The 19545-nt window shown below is 48.7% G+C and overlaps 1 protein-coding gene and 1 pseudogene across 1 annotated transcript; both read left to right on the top strand.

The window, feature by feature from the left end:
* The first annotated feature begins 6622 nt into the window (after window positions 1-6622).
* LOC142503218 (uncharacterized) lies at window positions 6623-11856 on the top strand. The gene is made up of 3 exons (XM_075615375.1): window positions 6623-6695; window positions 8321-9560; window positions 9911-11856. The coding sequence occupies exons 1-3, from the start codon at window positions 6623-6625 to the stop codon at window positions 9987-9989; spliced, it is 1392 nt and encodes a 463-aa protein (XP_075471490.1). The 3' UTR covers window positions 9990-11856.
* A 264-nt stretch (window positions 11857-12120) lies between these two features.
* On the top strand, window positions 12121-17605 carry LOC142502512 (glutathione S-transferase Mu 5-like; annotated as a pseudogene).
* Window positions 17606-19545: the final 1940 nt, after the last annotated feature.

The raw sequence follows: 19545 nt of genomic DNA, 5'->3' as shown, positions 1-19545 counted from the left end.
TGCACCTCATTCAATGCACCTCACCTCAAAGCACCTCACATAACCCCCGGAACCGCGGGGAATCTCCGCCATTTTTTTTTTTTAAAGTTTTTTTTTTTTAAATCTCATTGCGGGCCGCACAGAGAGGCCCGCGGGCCGTATGTTGTGCAGCCCTGCTGTAAGGTAACAGCAGCTGATACAATGCACTGCGTGACACGGACACACGGTTAAATTACAGGCAGTGGTGTGTGACGTGATATGGGACACATAACATGACAGGTACATGTAACATAACGCGCGCACACGGTTACATGGGAAGTGTGATGGCGGGAGAGGCAGGGGACAAGTGAAAGTGTGACGTGGGCTCCAAACATTCACATAACTGTATATTTACTTGTATGTACAGAGCTTAGATTTGTATTTATATAGGGCTGTCATACGACCATTACAATATACAGTGTGTTAATAGTCTGGCATACAACAGGTTAACTTGAGTTACAAGTTACAGATTGCAAACCTGTATTGTTTTTATTGGGGTTATGACCCCGGACTGCTTTTCTGTCTGTCTGTCTAAAAGTGGGGTTATCTAAGGGTGACCTGCCCTGTGATTGTGGGGTGATTAAAACCCTAGGTGCACCACTTCTTTTTATGGGAAATAAGAACCAGAGCTTAACCCGGGGGTATCATTGCTGGCCCAATAACATGTGTGTATTATGGAGGTCTGGTCACAGTACCCAGAGGACCTAGGTGTCATCCTCAAAAGGGCCCTCACATTCCAGAAATCTCCCCCTGTAAGAGGCAGAGAAAGGTGAGGATCGGGTCTCCATTCAGTTTAAGGTCTGTACTAAAAATAAGTATCTTGGATCGGACGTGATGCACAGGAATAAAACACAAAGAAACCCGCAGACAGCGCACGGGGTCAGTATCAGGTACATTTATGTTCAATATCAAAACGTTTCCGCTGTGTCGGACAACAACATGTTAAATCAAAAATCAGAATACAAAAAGTAACAGCAAATACACTATGGTAAACTATAACTAGAAGACAACTTACTACTAAGTAACTATCACCGGAACAGGGCAAAGAAGGAGGTGAGCCGGACGGGGCGACAGTCTCCGCTGGTACCTCAAACTCTACCAGTCTGTGACTCCAACCAATGGAAATGCGCTAAGCAGCCTCGCGTGACCTCTACGCGTTTCGCACTTGCGTGCGTCATCATGGGGCCATGTACAGGGGCTGCCAGCGCATATTAAATACCCCTTTAGACAAATCACAGTTCATCACGGATACAATTATCCATTAACATCTAAAGTGATACCTTGTGTGGTCCAATGATTGAGAAATAGATACAACTGGTGCAATGCCCCATCTACTTGGCTCTAATAAAACTAAAGCGACAGTGATATATACTACTGTTTAAAATTGATGCCACAATTACTCCTAATATTTATAATTGCATAATGTGCCTAGACGTGAAAAATATGAAGTGTAAAGTGTACCCAAAATTGGAATAAATTAAATATATACTATTAGACTTAAATCATTTTATTCACCACAAAATGTTGAATGTGTAATTAGATAAACATATGCTATCCTTATGTGCCCAAATTATAAATCTGTGATTTAGGTAGAACATAGATAGATAGAAATAGTAAAATTAATTTAAGTGAATTGAATGAAAGTGAGAAAATGACTGGACATGGGCGTCTCAAAATAGATATGTAAACGAAGTGTGCGCTTTCTTTCTATATATTGAGAAAGTTGAGAAAATGACATTAGGGAAGAGTGTGAAGTAAACAGCACTAAGATCTCAGCAGCCATTTTGGAAGACTATTCTTGTCAGCCATTTTGTCTTGTTTGCTATAAGTTTTGTCTGTCATTCATTTTGTTATAGGCCGTGTTTGTCTTCCATGTTGTAATGTACTGATTTCTGTGAAGCAAGCTTGTATGTGTGAACATGTGAAGCAGATTCTCTGTATCCTTAAAATGTAACCAGCTGCAAACGATGGGAGTGATGGGAGTTCGAAGCGAGTATGGTAAAAAGTTCAGACAATAATGAGGGACCTTGGTAGAATTAGCCGGAGTCTGGGATAAGCACAGTTTCTCACATTGTAACTATTATTGTAAGGTGAAAAGACAGCTAAGACATCAATTCTCATGATTAACCCCCTGAAAGAAAGTATCAACAATGATGTAGAGGAAAGGTTATTGAGCTGGTATAATGATTTTTGCTGACTTACACATATTCATTTTGTTTCTTTATTATACAATTGTGTTATTTCTTGTGACGCACAAGTTGTCCCATAAAGGGGCGTGTGCTTTCGTTTTTAGGGTATAAATGTATCATATACCGTATTAGCTAGCAGAGAGCTTTTGTTTAGAAGCTGTCTCCTGTGTGCTAGAGAAACAGAAATGGGTGATTTAAAGTGCGCAACTAATGTATGAAAATGGTGACAAAGCACATATAAGTGACTGGTGTCAATCAAGGGTGTATACCCAGATACCAAACAATACACAAACAGTGAGTTATAAGTAAAATACAAAACCGTATTAACAGCTGGAGCAGGCGCCTGCAGCTGAAGCAATCAGAGTGGCTCACACTCTAAACACTAGAAAAACAGGAAACAAAAGAACAGCGCAAAACGCACATGGTGAAGTAAGTAAAAATGAAATTTATCATTAAAAAGTAATTAATCTGCGTACATCAGGTAGGTAGGGTAAAAGCATGTACAGTGATTAACACAGAGGTTACCAATCGGCAAATAGAGGTGATGGTAGCGAAGAATCAACACAGCTCATCTAGTAATGGCTCCTCTTGACCCTGGCACCAAAGATCCACGTCTAGATAGGCGCCTCCTCAGTCGGGAATAAGAGTCCTCGTCATGGTTGATACAGAAAGTCAATGCACAATTGTAGCACACTGCAGGACTCCGGCGACGGTCAGGCACACACGGCACCAGGGATCCCTGAGGAAGTAGCTGTGTTGCTACGAAACGCGTAGGACTATCACCCTGTTGTCGATCCATTCTAGCTTGTGGTCCTTTGGTGAGGTTTTCGTGTGCACTGCCACCGGTAATAAGCTCTGATTTGCAACGCTCCATGGAGGAGATCGCGCGATTGTCAGTGATGTCATCGACTGGTGCCGTGTGTGCCTGACTGTCGCCGGAGTCCTGCAGTGTGCTGCAATTGTGCATTGACTTTCTGTATCAACCATCACAAGGACTCTTATTCCCGACTGAGGAGGCGCCTATCTAGACGTGGATCTTTGGTGCCAGGGTCAAGAGGAGCCATTACTAGATGAGCCGTGTTGATTCTTCGCTACCATCACCTCTACTTGCCGATTGGTAACCCCTGTGTTAATCACAGTACATGCTTTTACCCTACCTACCTGATGTATGCAGATTAATTACTTTTTAATGATAAATTTCATTTTTACTTCACCATGTGCGTTTTGCGCTGTTCTTTTGTTTCCTGTCTCCTGTGTGCACCTGTTACTCAAATAAACTCACGTGTCATTCTGTAAAAATCTAACCCTCAGATCGTATTATTTATTTACGCCTTTCACAATATATATACATGTAGAGGTATCTGTACCGTGTTAGCCGAGCTTAATTAATTAATGATCTTCCCACAGCTTGTAAGGAAGCCTCAATACACATGTATGCAGATGACACAATCCTATATGCACACAGCCATAGCCTCTCTGACCTTCAACACATACTTCAGTCTGACTTTTTGAGACTCGAAAACTGGATTTCCCAAAACAAACTGTTTTTAAACACTGACAAGACTGTAACAATGGTATTTGGGACCAAGACTAAATTTGTAAAGCTTCCAGCGACTGAGCTCCTGATTAGAACCAACGCTAACACCACCCTAACACCTGTCACTAGTTTTAAATACCTGGGCTTATGGTTTGACTCCCACTTAACATTCGGGATGCACATTGATACCCTGACAACCAAGACCTATGCCAAACTAGGGGTACTTTACAGGAACAAATCCTCCCTAAGTCTCCTGGTCAGAAAGCGTATCGCACAGCAGGTGCTAATGCCAATTATTGACTATGGAGACATAGTATATGGCTCGGCTCCTCAAACCCACTTTAGCAAACTTGACACCCTCTACAATTCAATTTGTTGTTTTGTTCTCCAATGCAACTACAACACACATCACTGCGAAATGCTCAAAGAACTAGATTGGTCATCACTTGAGTCTAGGCGCAAAGTTCACCTTTCCTGTCTTGCCTTCAAATTCTTTCTGGGCAAGCTACCCGTCTACCTGAACAAGCTCCTCACCCCTACCACTTGCAGCACCTATCACCTGAGATCTGACTCCAAAAGACTATTCATGGTCCCATGGCTCAACAAAGTATCCGGACGTTCCTCCTTCTCCTTCCGTGCACCCCAAAACTGGAACAACCTACCAGAGATTCTCACATCCACCACCAGTTTAAGTTCTTTCAAATCTAAGGCTGTCTCACACTTTAATCTGGTCTGTAACTGTTTCATACGCTCATAATATATATTTTCTTTAACTGTGCACGCAATGTCTTGTATATAATGTATACCCTGCTCATTATGTAACTGTATTGTAACCATGTACTATTTGTTTTACTCTGTGCCCAGGACATACTTGAAAATGAGAGGTAACTCTCAATGTATTACTTCCTGGTAAAATATTTTATAAATAAATAAATAAATAATAATAATCAAAAACGAACAGACGATACCGTTCTGTGGCTAACGAAATGCTTTTATTTGTGCAAGCTTTCGAGATACACTGATCTCTTCTTCCGGGGATGTTATAATGAATAAGCCAGAATTTTACTTTCAAACAGGACATCAAGGAATGTTATCTCTGTGGGTGACGCCTAACCCTCCCCCTGTGCAGTATGCAATTTATGACTTAGGGTACGGCCCCGCTGTCTGCGCTGCACGCGCGTCTGCCAGGCTGGCGGTACGTGCAGCCGTGTTCCCAGATCTGCCGTGAGCTACAGGGCGAAAGACAGGGGGGGCGTGACGGGGGCGCTGCCATGACGTCACCCGGCAGGTTCGCCCACTTTGGCTGAACCGCCGGGGTCGTGGCCTAGCGCTCCGTCGCTAGTGTTAATCACAATTTTCGGGTCTACACGAAAAACTCACCACGCAGCGCGGTGGCCACCACTTGCAGCGGCCCAGCCCCATTGAGGGGAGGCTCTTGTCCCCGCAGGCGCTGCAGTAGCCAGCGGGGGCTAAGCCTAAAGGTGTTAAATGGTCCCTGAATGTTTGTGATGTTAGAGTAATTGTGTATGTGTGTGTATATGTTTGTAAATCTTAATTTATAAGGTGCCCACAGTGTATTCAGTGTTTTAAAAAAGGTGTATTTGGAGGGGGAGTGTATAACAATGGTGGGTAGGTGTTGAAATTTAAGAGGGTGTCGCATTTCTGTGCATGTGTGTGGGTACTATGTGGACCCTATTGGTATAAAGGGATCGAATTACATTGTACATTTGTATGTGTAAGAGGCAGGTGTGTGTGCATTCATACAGCGCAATATTCATAGACATGGGCCTTAGCACTCGCGGGAAGAGAGTTCTCTGGTGTAGTGGCTCATGAAGCTGCAGTCTCCGTTTAGGCCACCGGTGAGTGCCCCAAATAGTTTGGTTTACGGCTTTCTCATCACTCAGCTCTAACCAGCCAAAGTTCTGTGTGGACACTTAATACCCACGAAGTCTAAGCAGATAGCGAGGAGCTAGGGTATAAGCTCCCAGCTTCAGTTAGATAAAGGGGAAGGGCAGTGGGAACAGCGTTAATGCAAATATTAATAATTAGTGACAATTAAGTGACTAACATACATATAAATACACACTTTAACATTAAAGTGGAGGCTGCCAGAAAAAAATGAGGTCACACAAACCAATAAACACAGTAAAAACACATAAACCGGCGCCTACAAAAAAATAGAAATTATAGCCTGACCGAATATAGTCCAATGCAGCTGGGATGAGATCCAAGGCGGTATCTTCAATGAAGTCTCATAGAACAACAAACACACATTAAAGACGACAACATAGAAGAAAAAAAGAGAAAAAGATCATAGTGCAACTAAAAACAAAAGATCACTGATAAGGTACAGGCATACCCCGGTTTAAGGACACTCACTTTAAGTACACTCGCGAGTAAGTACATCTCGCTCAATAGGCAAACGGCAGTTCACGCATGCGCCTGTCAGCACTTCCTGAACAGCAATACCAGCTCGCTACCTGTACCGAAGCTGTGCGCAAGCGGGGAGACTATAGAGCCTGTTACAAATGCGTTATTTACATCAGTTATGCACGTATATGATGATTGCAGTACAGTACGTGCATCAATGTGGGAAAAAGGTAGTGCTTTACTTTAAGTACATTTTCGCTTTACATACATGCTCCGGTCCCATTGCGTACGTTAATGCGGGGTATGCCTGTATGTAAGAAATGATAGCAGTTTAATACAATGAAAAAAAATATATATAAAATTAACAAACACTTGATTGTTGGGCAAGAGACACTTATAAAGCAATGGCATCCAGTGGGGATAAAATTGAAACCCTACTTACAGCAAGGCTGATAAATGTAAGCCCGTAGCACAATGTCACTATCCAAATCAGAAGCCTGGGAGCAAGATGTCACAGCTCAGCCTCCTGGAGCTCCACACCGCCGGAGAACGCCGCTGGCCACACACCCACGAGTCAGCAAGTGAGCAGGTAGTGAAACAGGCAACAGCCTGAGCCCAGTGCTGCCGGGGGACTCACCGATGCAATACACGCAGACCAGAAGGTCTCGCGATACTCGGTGACGTCACCACTAGAGGCAGAGGCAGGGGAAATCGCGAGCAGCTGCCGGGGAGCTCTTAGAGCTGAGGCTAGGGACGGAAGGATAGACAGGCTATCGGGGGAGAACGCCAAAGTCTCTGCCAATTAGGGTGGACTTATTCTGGCAGAGACTTTGGCATTGTGCTACGGGCTTACATTTATCAGCCTTGCTGTAAGTAGGGTTTCAATTTTATCCCCACTGGATGCCATTGCTTTATAAGTGTCTCTTGCCCAACAATCAAGTGTTTGTTGTTTTTATATATATTTTTATTCATTGTATTAAACTGCTATCATTTCTTACATACCTTATCAGTGATTTTTTGTTTTTAGTTGCACTATGATCTTTTTCTCTTTTTTTCTTCTATGTTGTCGTCTTTAATGTTTGTTTGTTGTTCTATGAGACTTCATTGAAGATACCGCCTTGGATCTCATCCCAGCTGCATGGGACTATATTCGGTCAGGCTATAATTTCTATTTTTTTGTAGGCGCCGGTTTATGTGTTTTTTCCCAGCTTCAGTAGTACAAACTCAATCTGAGCGCTCTGGGCAGTAAGAAAAGCATCTGTACAACACACCACAGCCGGTGTATAACAACATGTATTTAAGGCCCCACTCACACAGCGCGCTATACGACATGCGCTTCTCTGGCTGTGGGGCTGAAGGCTGCCTCTCTGGCTGTGGGGCTGAAGGCTGCCTCTCTAGCTGTGGGGCTGAAGGCTGCCTCTCTAGGTGTGTGGCTGAAGGCTGCCTCTCTGGCTGTGGGGCTGAAGGCTGCCTCTCTGGCTGTGGGGCTGAAGGCTGCCTCTCTGGCTGTGGGGCTGAAGGCTGCCTCTCTGGCTGTGGGGCTGAAGGCTGCCTCTCTGGCTGTGTGGCTGAAGGCTGTCTCTCTGGCTGTGGGGCTGAAGGCTGCCTCTCTGGCTGTGGGGCTGAAGGCTGCCTCTCTGGCTGTGGGGCTGAAGGCTGCCTCTGGCTGTGGGGCTGAAGGCTGCCTCTCTGGCTGTGTGGCTGAAGGCTGCCTCGCTTGCTGTGGGGCTGAAGGCTGCCTCTCTGGCTGTGGGGCTAAAGGCTGCCTCTCTGGCTGTGGGGCTGAAGGCTGCTTCTCTGGGTGTGTGGCTGAAGGCTGCCTATCTGGCTGTGGGGCTGAAGGCTGCTTCTCTGGGTGTGTGGCTGAAGGCTGCCTCTCTAGGTGTGGGACTGAAGGCTGCTTCTCTGGGTGTGTGGCTGAAGGCTGCCTCTCTGGCTGTGGGGCGGAAGGCTGCCTCTCTGGCTGTGGGGCTGAAGGCTGCATCTCTGGCTTTGGGGCTGAAGGCTGCCTCTCTGGCTGTGGGGCTGAAGGCTGCCTCTCTGGCTGTGGGGCTGAAGGCTGCCTCTCTGGCTGTGGGGCTGAAGGCTGCATCTCTGGCTGTGGGGCTGAAGGCTGCCTCTCTGGCTGTGGGGCTGAAGGCTGCCTCTCTGGCTGTGGGGCTGAAGGCTGCCTCTCTGGCTGTGGGGCTGAAGGCTGCCTCTCTAGGTGTGTGCCTGAAGGCTGCCTCTCTGGCTGTGGGGCTGAAGGCTGCCTCTCTGGCTGTGGGGCTGAAGGCCGCCTCTCTGGCTGTGGGGCTGAAGGCTGCCTCTCTGGCTGTGGGGCTGAAGGCTGTCTCTCTGGCTGTGGGGCTGAAGGCTGTCTCTCTGGCTGTGGGGTTGAAGGCTGCCTCTCTGGCTGTGGTGCTGAAGGCTGCTTCTCTGGCTGTGGGGCTGAAGGCTGCCTCTCTAGGTGTGGGGCTGAAGGCTGCCTCTCTAGGTGTGGGGCTGAAGGCTGCCTCTCTAGGTGTGGGGCTGAAGGCTGCCTCTCTGGCTGTGGGGCTGAAGGCTGCCTCTCTGGCTGTGGGGCTGAAGGCTGCCTCTCTGGCTGTGGGGCTGAAGGCTGTCTCTCTGGCTGTGGGGCTGAAGGCTGCCTCTCTGGCTGTGTGGCTGAAGGCTGCCTCTCTGGCTGTGGGGCTGAAGGCTGCCTCTCTGGCTGTGGGGCTGAAGGCTGCCTCTCTGGCTGTGGAACTGAAGGCTGCCTCTCTGGCTGTGGGGCTGAAGGCTGCCTCTCTAGGTGTGGGGCTGAAGGCTGTCTCTCTGGCTGTGGGGATGAAGGCTGCCTCTCTGGCTGTGGGGCTGAAGGCTGCCTCTCTGGCTGTGGAACTGAAGACTGCCTCTCTGGCTGTGGGGATGAAGGCTGCCTCTCTGGCTGTGGGGCTGAAGGCTGCCTCTCTGGCTGTGGAACTGAAGGCTGCCTCTCTGGCTGTGGGGCTGAAGGCTGCCTCTCTGTCTGTGGGGCTGAAGGCTGTCTCTCTGACTGTGGGGTTGAAGGCTGCCTCTCTGGCTGTGGGGCTGAAGGCTGCCTCTCTGGCTGTGGGGCTGAAGGCTGCCTCTCTGGCTGTGGGGCTGAAGGCTGCCACTCTGGCTGTGGGGCTGAAGGCTGCCTCTCTGGCTGTGGGGTTGAAGGCTGCCTCTCTGGCTGTGGGGCTGAAGGCTGCTTCTCTAGGTGTGGGACTGAAGGCTGCCTCTCTAGGTGTGGGACTGAAGGCTGATTCTCTAGGTGTGGGACTGAAGGCTGATTCTCTAGGTGTGGGACTGAAGGCTGATTCTCTAGGTGTGGGACTGAAGGCTGATTCTCTAGGTGTGGGACTGAAGGCTGATTCTCTAGGTGTGGGGACACAGGATGTCGCCTTGTGTCGGATCATTTCGTCGGCTGGGGATGACCACACATCGCCCAGCAGACAGAGGTGCGCACACGCGGACGCACGCTGCATTGCGAAGTCCTCTGTGTGAACGCGGCCTAAAGCTGTGCAGTAATATAGGCGCCACTCTGTCATTGCAAAATAGCTTCACCCCTTGTTACATGTGGGGAAATATATTTTTGGCACATAGTACTATATTATACACTATGACCGTGCGTATACTCACCACTACTCTATCTGTACCCTACTGTGTATATACCCCCCTAATGTGTATATAGCCCCCTACTGTATATACCCCCTAATCTGTGTATATAGCCCACCTACTGTGTATATCCCCACTACTGTATATACCCCCTCTTCTGTGTATATACCCCCTCTTCTGTGTGCGGCTGCAGCAGGACCAGGAGCGACAGGCCCGGCTGCTCCATGTGCAGTTCACCGGAGCTGCTGTCCCAGGGGGCTGTGCGTTCCTGATACCTGCGCTCAGGTGACCTTTACTCAGACTTTTCTTTACAATTGCAACATGATCACTCTATAATGTTACCATACCCGGAGTGAGTATGCTCAGTATAAATGGGTTACGTGTCACACATACTGTAGCAGCCATTGCCGTCTCTGATGCATATTCAGCATAAGAAGAGTAAAGGGGATTTGTCCAAGATTCCACGTTTTGAAAGCTGCAGTCATATGTATCCTGCTGAGGGATACCTTGCACTGTGTGCTGCCAATGGTTTAGTTATTCTCGTGTAGCATCTTTAAGTGCTATTTTAAACTGGGGAGTTAGTTTCACGTAGGAATAGCTGTTTTATTTGTTTTTAATTGGAAGTATATGTTTGGATTGAAAGTATATTTTTGTACCCATAATGCAATGTCTGTATGAAACACGTAGCGTGAAGAAGCTCCCCTCCGCACAACTGAAAGGAGGATTATCTAATTGCCAACAGCAGGGAAACACTTAAGACATTTCCAGCAGGGCATTTAAATCTGCTAATGAATATCACACAGATACATTGAGCCTGAGGAAGCCGACCACTCGGCGAAACGCGTTGCTCTTTTTTTTTTTACGTGACTACTTTGTACCTCGGCAGCCACCGTAGCTGTCCGTTTCGTCTGCGTTCCAAGCTGTAGAGCGGACACGGTAGCAAGGGCCTGCTCGTGGTGCAGAGAACACGGACTCTGCCGTGACCGCTGATGAGTACTTACATGTGAGTGTGTATGTTTATTGCTAAAGAGATACTTGTGATTTTATCTAAATGCACTCCCCATGCTGGCACATTGATTTGGGGGGATTCTCCCGTGACGGGGAGAACTGAGACTCTGCACGTGGAGAACCATCCAGCTGGAGTCCACACGGAAGTTCCAATCGATGGGGAAAAGAGAAGACACCATTTAAGCACTGTTTGCTTACACATGGCCGTGTAAGTAACATAAGGGATAAGTTGCTCCGTGCTCGCGTGGATACTGTAAGGGATCCCTCTTGCAGCCTTCAGTCTGGGGGGGGGGGGGGTTCCACACGTCCCCTATAAGAGTGAGCTCCCACAGGGGGGCTCACAGACAAAGAAAACAATAGGCAGACAGGCGCACTGAGGGGTGTGAACAATTTATTTATCTAAGACAGTGGGCAAGGCATCCACTGATACATAATAAAACAGCAATGATGCAAAGTATAACAAAAATGCGGCAAGATATAACAAAAAACGTTAAAAAACGGGACTGGTAAATACACCAGTGTGATCGGTGTGGAGCAAGGGGTAACCACAGGATCTAGCTACGCACTACAGAAAGGATCCGGACCAATCTGAGTACTTACCCTGGTAGAGACAAGGGGACCCGCTCCCACCGGCTGCAATAACTCCACAGGAACTGCCACCACGTGACCTCTATGCGTTTCGCACGAAGTGCTTCGTCAGGAGATCCTATTGTTTCCTTTGCCGTGTAAGTAATTTGTATTCACACAACATATTCACGTGTCACCATCCCAACCTTGTTATTCACCACTGAGGGAATGTATTGACTGTGGCTATTTTAGCACTTGTGCTGGTCTCAGTGTCTTAGTGGTTCTATTAACCAACCCTTTATTGTCTATATATCTGTTCTTATTGCATCTGCGCTCCCCTTATTTCTTTTCATCTGTTGCAACTATGACTCTATCTACATACAATACTGCTCTTCGCTCTCTCCTCCCCAACCCCTCCTATAACCGCTCCCCAAAACTCGTGGCTCAAATTGGAGCAGAAAATGTGGCATGAAATATTGACGCAAAGTAAAAACTGATCCAATGTTGGCCCCGGTTTGCGACACGTGGTACACACCCCCTATGTGTTTTTAACGCTCCTATAATATATAGTTACAGAATAAAGATGGTGATGGGTGCGAATTGTCTCTGAGTCGCTGTGATCTCCGCGTCACTGAATTCGCTGCAGCGCTGCAAATACAGTTCCCAATCCTGAGATTCTGAGTCACTGGGATAGAATAAAATGGCCACGGAGCTTGCTGCAGAAACCACAGAATCCAAAAGAACTCAATGGCTGCTTCTGATTGTGCTGTCCCTTTAACTGGCCTGAGTTGTGTGGGCAAGGATGGGAGGGGGAGGCTGGAGATTTCCCAGAGCTGATTCACAATATATCACGTGACCAGCTCAGGGGCTTGTCTGTAGCTAGTATATAGTTAGGAAACTTTATTAGGAGGGCAGAGTCCCAGTCTGATATAGCGGCAGGATGATGATACTGGGGTACTGGGACATCCGGGGGGTGAGTTACTGTGGAAGAGGGGATAATACTGAGGTATTATTGGGGAAGAAGGAACTAATACTGTAGGGGGGGTATGTGGGGTAATACTGAGGTATGGGGGGGGAGGAGGGGATAATATAATAATAGCATGTTCTTGTATAGCGCTGCTAGTTGTACGCAGCGCTTTACAGAGACATTTTGCAGGCACAGGTCCCTGCCCCGTGGAGCTTACAATCTATGTTTTTGGCGCCTGAGGCACGGGGAGATAAAGTGACTTGCCCAAGGTCACAAGGAGGCGACACCGGGAATTGAACCAGGCTCCCCTGCTTCAAACTCTCAGTGCCAGTCAGTGTCTTTACTCACTGAGCCACAGGGTAGGGGGTAATACTGAAGGAGAGGAGGGGGGAGGAGGAGGGGGGTGGGAGGAGGGGAGAGGGAGGAGGGGAGAGGAGGGGGGGGGAGGAGGGTGTAATACTGAAGTATTAGGGGGGAGGTGGAGGAGGAGGTAATATTGTATTGTATGTCTTTATATAATAGTTTCTTCCTTTATCTCTCTCTCCGCCCCGTAGCTGGCTCATTCCATCCGTCTCCTGCTGGAATACACGGGGACCCCATATGAGGACACACGATATGTGACGGGGGGCGGTGAGTGCATCACACGCGTGTATTTGAGGTACCACACGCATGCTGCCATGTTTTGTGGCTCTCTTAATTAACCCCTCTGATCCCGGCACTGTTGGGATCGCTGCCGCCTGCTGCCGGGACCCTTGGGAGAGGTTAAGCAGTCTTGACATGGGGTATTTTCCCTCCTACGGCTCAGTGCTTCTCGCTGGATGAATTCTGTCTTCTATGTATGTGTTTATGATGCAGCTGCTCAAAATGGTCCAGCAGATGTGTGTGTGTGTGTGTGTGTGTGTGTGTGTGTGTGTGTGTGTGTACCCACCTTCTCTCCGCATCAGTGCCTTGGAGAGAAGTATTACTCTGCCTGACTTTAAGATCGTCACAACTCTGCAGAAATCAGCTCTGCCCAATCCCCGTCTAAATAAAAATAAAAAAGTCAGTACTTTCTTGGCTTAAATCACCCTTCTTACTATTCAGGACATCCTGCAGAAATACAATGTTTCAGGCTAAACACTTACCTGAGGCTGTCCTGAAACATTGTATTTTCTGTATTATGTCCTAAAGTGAAATGGTGATTTAACAATGGGGTGCTCCACTCCAGTCCTAAAACCCCCCACTCCTATGGGCTTGGTTAATCCCGGCTTATATATATTTAAGACACTGTAACATTGTGTGTACGCAGGGTGCCACGCCCAGTGGGCAGGGTGCCACGCCCAGTGGGCAGGGTGCCACGCCCAGTGGGCAGGGTGCCACGCCCAGTGGGCAGTGTACCGGTGTGTCACACAGATTCCTCTCTTCCTTAGCCCCAGATTACGACATGAGCCAGTGGCTGGACGTGAAGGAGACGCTGGGACTGGACTTCCCCAATGTACAAGTGACCCCGGGGAAGGGGGTGGGGGGGAAGATATGGAGGGGGGGGGATATAGGGGGAATTAGCCTTCCCTAGTGCACAAATGGGCTAACGCCTCTAAGTTGGTGGGATGACTTAGTTTGCTGACTTTGGGGTAGATCCTCAGCACCACGTTACATTTTTAGCGTGACGTTATCCCCCTTGTACGTAGCGTTACCCGTAACGCGTCTCCCTGAAGGTGCTTTGCGTTACGATGTCCTCGCATTGATATGCAAATTCTATGGTAATGAGCAGTTTACCTAACGGAGATCCTCGCGTTCATATTAGCGCACGGGAATAACGCTGCGATATTAGAGACCTCCCAAAAGCCGGCGCACAGCCAGACCCTCATTATCATGGAGACTTTTCTGGGAGTACAACCCCCCAAGGAGCCCCCAATGCTGCATCCAACGGGACAAATGATTAGGTGAAATCCTGTCTGTAAGGAGGGGGGGTCACAACCTCCATACAGTCTTGACCAGCAGCGAGGTAAAGAGAACGTGTGTAGGACCCGCAGTAAAGGGTTAACTGTGGTTGTCGGTTTATAATGGTTCGGCAAAAGGATTAACTATTGACCCTTACTAATGAGAACAGATTCTATATAGCTTAATGTGTCATATTGGGTGTAGCACTGAGTCTTCTGTATACATTAGTTCAGGGTGCTCCAGTCTGAGGATCTACCCCTTTGGGACGTATGGGGGGAAACCCATTTCATTGTATGCTAGTTACACTCTCGTCCTGCAGTTGCCGTACCTGTTGGATGGAGATGTGAAGCTGACCCAGAGTAACGCCATCCTGCGCTACATTGCACGCAAGCATGGACTGTGTAAGAATCTGCCCCATAGTCTCTGCCCCATAGTCTCCCAGTAATACCCTTGAGGGATGAGTCTCTCTCCCCTTCTACCCCCTCAATTAAGGGGTTGACTCTGTGCCGATCAGGTTGTTTTGGGCCCAAATTTCCCATTGCATGGATTTGGGCTGAAAACCACATAAGTGGCTACTTTGGCGCATCTAGAATCAGCACCCATGGCTTTCTCACCCCTCCCCTGTCCCCACCTCCCATTGAGTCTCTCTCTCCTCCCTAGTACCTCCCATTGAGTCTCTCTGCCCCTCCTAGTACCTCCCCATTGAGTCTCTCTTCTCACCAGGTGGGGAGCTGGAAGGGGAGAAGCTCCGTGTGGATCTGTGGAGAACCAGGCCATAGATTTCCGGATGGGCCTCGCCACCCTCGCCTATAACCCCCTCTTTGTGAGTCTGAGGGTTGGGGAGATATTTTGGGATGGAGATCAAAGTAGGGGGAGAGACATTAACCTGTTAATTTCCAATCCTCCCCCCAGGAGACATTTGAAGGGGCCGTACCTGGAGAAGTTACCTGCATCTCTAACAAGATTCTCTCGCTTCCTTGGAGCAGAGCTTGGTTTGCAGGAGAAAAGGTGCCCCCCTCTCGCACTCAAACACCCATCTCTTCCCACAAACTAGCTCTTTCCCTCCCCCCCCCCATTTCTCTCTTCCCCACCCCTATCATCTCCACTCCAATTCCTCTTCTCCGCTATCTGCTCTCTCTCCTTCTCCCCTGGGTGGTGGCAGTGCCAGGTGATGCCTTGGCACACCTTGTAAGGAGCCCCATGGGGTGTGTGGGTGGGATTCTGACTGCACCTCCTTATCCCCCCCCAGATAACCTTTGCTGACTTCTGATGTACGATGCTTTGGATCAACATCGGATGCTGGAACCAAAGTGTCTGCAAAACTTCAAGAACCTGCAGGATTTCCTGACCCGATTTGAGGTGACTCTCACCCCACAGGTGTCTTATTAGTCCACTTTGGCTAAGTTATTAGTGCCCCCAACAACTGTCATCCCTGGCCAGGGGGTGTCTGTACATTGGAGGACAGAGAAACTCCTGAGTAACTGTCAAGAGAGAGGGGATTTGGCCCGGGATTAAAGGGTTACACCCATTTGGCCACCCTCTACTCTCACCTGGGAAGCAAGGGGTTAACTGGTAATGTGGTTTTGCCTTGCTTCAGCCATCCAACTGTTTATTCCCCTGTAAAAATTTATTGTTTCTGTTCCAGTGACTGCACCACACAAACACTGGGATCCATCCGGGAGGGCAAGGGTTAATAGTTGAATAGTGATTATAGCCCTTTGTTTAAGTTACCCTCAAAGATGCCTGCCTACTAAGGAATGCGACCAAATGTTTAGGAAGCAGCCCCCTGATCAAAGGCTCAGCCACTCTACCTGTTTGCAGGAGCTGGAGTGGTTGTGAGTGTTATAACTCACACTTACAAACCATAGTATCCTGCCAGACACCCCATTTGGTAGACTGGCCAAACACCCCTGATTTAGGAGTGGGGCTACAGAATGAGTGACCTTATTAAATATAAGAATATTATGAGATGTCCTCGGCTGAACGTGCCTAAAAGCTACATATGTTGTATTCGTGGACTGATTCGCATATACGGATTACAGACACCTGATGTCTAGTCGGTACTAAGAGACAGATATTAATATCTCTCTTAATTTTAGTATTACACAGTAATATTTAGTCTCATTGGGAGCGTCATGCGTGACGGAATGTATTAATATGTGTCGCGTGCCAGTAAGTACTACTAAACTGAAGTTATGAAGTTATTTACAGTGTATATGGATTTTGGATCTGCTCTGAAAATGCAGACCCCCATCTGCTATGCTAATAGGCAGGAGAGCATCCTGCAAGAATTAGCATAGGCCAGTGATCCAAAGGTAACTGCCCTAATTGTTTATACTGGGGCAGGGAACCAAGGAACTGAGTGTTTTTAAGTGTGTACTTCACACTTACAATGGAAGCCAAAATCTGCTTCAAAGAGATTTTTCTAGCCACCTCGGCATCTAGGGTTAAGAGATGGGTTTGAAATGGTATTTAACCCAGTGTCAGCCCTTACTCAAATGTCTTCATGTATGGTCTTCATGATCTTCATGTATTGCTGTGATGTCAACATCTGAAACTGAATTATGGAAGAAATGGCCCATCCTGTATCCTGATGCTTTTCTTGTATTGTATTGTATGTCTTTATTTATATAGCGCCAAAAGTGTACTCAGCGCTGCACAAAGAATACAGTACAGGGAATTATAATACAATAAGTGCAGCAAAAATCAGACAATAGGAAAGGAAATCCCTGCCCCGAAGAGCTTACAATCTAAGAGGTTTGTGGGGAAACATACAGAGAGAGCAGGTGAGGGAATAAGTGCTGTAGATGGGTGGGATGGGTTGTCCAAACCTTTAAGTAAGTGTCATATTTTGTCTGTTATTTGTATATCTCGTGTGTTCACCTTTTTCAAGGAATAAATTATATTTTATAATATCTAAGTCTCGTCCAGTTCAACCCAGTTATATATTTGGTGGTGTATTATTTATAGCCTGTCACAAAGCTCCCGTCACAGTAACTACAGTGGTTCTGTTACCATCAGGTCTCCTTCAGCCTCCACACTCACTGGGCATGAGGGCAGTAAGCATATGGTGAAATAGTTGTGTGGGCAGAGTCCACGAATGTGCTGATTCTGCACAGCTTGTTATGATTAGGTATTTATAATCCTATAATTATTCAGATGACTTGGCCGTATCATGAGAGTTGAGATTTTGAACCTGGACGCCCCCCCCACCCCCCCCTACTCGTAAACCTGATATAACCGTTCTTCCTCCCCCAGGCTTTGCCTCCTGTTGCTGCGTATATGAAGTCCCCTCGCTTCATGAAGACCCCGATCAACAGCCACACGGCAGCCTGGTCCAACTGCAAATAGGGGGTCCTGGATCCCCCTGCCCCCCCTTACTATTTCTGCTGTAGCAGGATTTACAATAAAGTCGCGATAAACTGATCACTTGTCTATATCTTTATTAATATAGCGCCCACAATGTACTCAGCGCTGTATGAAAGAGAATACAGGAAATGATAATACAATAAGTCAGACAATGGAAAGGAAATCTCTGCCCGCAGAGCTTACAATCTAGAATGTTGGGAGACAGAGACCGGGGGTGAGGGAATAAGTGCGGTAGATGGCAGTGCTTGGACTGTAACCATGAGTCTGGACTACTGAAATGCTTCATTTAGGAGATGAGTTTTAAGGTTTGACTTAAAGGTGGGGAGAGAGGGTGCTTTGTGTATACATAGTGTGAGGGAGTGCCACAGGTAAGGTGCAGTGAGGGAAAGGGTTTAAGGTGAGAGAGCTGTAGCCAGGAGAGGGATTTAAGGAGGAGATGAGCAGAGACGGTTTTGGGAGAAAGTGAAATATTCTAGCAGCAGAATTTGGATAGATTGCAGGGGAGAAAGTTGTGAGGCAGGGAGGCCTGTTAGCTGTATGTTACAGTAATGCAGATGGGAAAGGATCAGGGCATGCACCAGAGTTTTAGCTGCAGCGTGACATGGAATGAGTGGATGTTGGTAATATTACAGAGGAAGAAGGGATGCATTTAGCCATGCCGGGGGGGGGGGGTGGGGAGTAAATAATGACTAAACAACAATGAATTTTTCCGCATGTGAGGGTCAGCGTTCATTAAACTTCACCCCAGGGTGTAGACCCCGCCCCCTCATTACTATTCCGCGCCCCTTCTTGTAGGTTATGGACACGTTCCCAATCCAGGTGTCTGCCAGGAACATCCCCAAAGCCCTGGGTGTCAAATCTGTAAGGTAACAGCAGCTGAAATATGCACTGTGTGACACAGACACACGGTGACGTTGCAGGCAATGACACAGACGCACAAACCTTTCCCTCACTCTCTGTGTGGAGCTCTCTGCAGGCAGGGTGGGGAGGAGTCAGTGCCTGGCTGCAGGCAGGGAGGGGGAGGAGTCAGTGCCTGGCTGCAGGCAGGGAGGGGGAGGAGTCAGTGCCTGGCTGCAGGCAGGGTGGGGAGGAGTCAGTGCCTGGCTGCAGGCAGGGAGGGGGAGGAGTCAGTGCCTGGCTGCAGGCAGGGAGGGGGAGGAGTCAGTACCTGCTGCTGGCAAGGAGGGGGAGGAGTCAATGCCTGGCTGCAGGCAGGGAGGGGGAGGAGTCAGTGCCTGGCTGCTGGCAAGGAGGGGAAGGAGTCCGTGCCTGGCTGCAGGCAGGGAGGGGGAGGAGTCAGTGCCTGGCTGCAGGCAGGGTGGGGAAGGAGTCAGTGTCTGGCTGCTGGCAAGGAGGGGGAGGAGTCAGCGCCTGGCCTGCAGGCAGGGAGGGGGAGGAGTCAGTGCCTGACTGCTGGCAAGGAGGGGGAGGAGTCAGTGCCTGGCTGCTGGCAGGGAGGGGGAGGAGTCAGTGCTGGCTGCAGGCAGGGAGGGGGAGAGTGAACACCTGGCTGCAGGCAGGGAGGGGGAGGAGTCAGTGCCTGGCTGCTGGCAAGGAGGGGGAGGAGTCAGCGCCTGGCTGCAGGCAGGGTGGGGAAGGAGTCAGTGTCTGGCTGCAGGCAGGGAGGGGGAGGAGTCAGCACCTGACTGCAGGCAGGGTGGGGAGGAGTCAGTACCTGGCTGCAGGCAGGGTGCGGAAGGAGTCAGTGTCTGGCTGCAAGCAGGGAGGGGGAGGAGTCAGTGCCTGACTGCAGGCAGGGTGGGGAAGGAGTCAGTGCCTGGCTGCAGGCAGGGAAGGGGAGGAGTCAATGCCTGACTGCAGGCAGGGTGGGGGAGGAGTCAGCGGCTTGCTGCAGGCAGGGAGGATGAGAGGTGAGGTTGGAGGAGAGAGAGGTGAGGGGGAGGAAAGAGGGGTGTGGGGGGATGAGAGAGAGGTGAGGGGGAGGAGAGAGAGGTGAGGGGGAGGAAGAAGTGTGGGGGGAGGAGAGAGGTGAGGGG

Source organism: Ascaphus truei, chromosome 9 (genome assembly GCF_040206685.1).
Source record: "Ascaphus truei isolate aAscTru1 chromosome 9, aAscTru1.hap1, whole genome shotgun sequence".
Taxonomy (NCBI): domain Eukaryota; kingdom Metazoa; phylum Chordata; class Amphibia; order Anura; family Ascaphidae; genus Ascaphus; species Ascaphus truei.
The sequence above is the reverse complement of the archived record's forward strand: the minus strand, read 5'-3'. Positions and strand labels throughout refer to the sequence as shown.

Excerpts from the sequence above, each read along its gene's own strand:
- LOC142503218 (XM_075615375.1), top strand. The coding sequence starts at position 6,623 with ATGTCACAGCTCAGCCTCCTGGAGCTCCACACCGCCGGAGAACGCCGC. Across the intron at positions 6,696-8,320 it reads ACACACCCACGAGTCAGCAA|GTGTGTGCCTGAAGGCTGCC; the intron begins GTGAGCAGGTAG and ends CTGCCTCTCTAG. Across the intron at positions 9,561-9,910 it reads ACATCGCCCAGCAGACAGAG|CAGGACCAGGAGCGACAGGC; the intron begins GTGCGCACACGC and ends GTGCGGCTGCAG.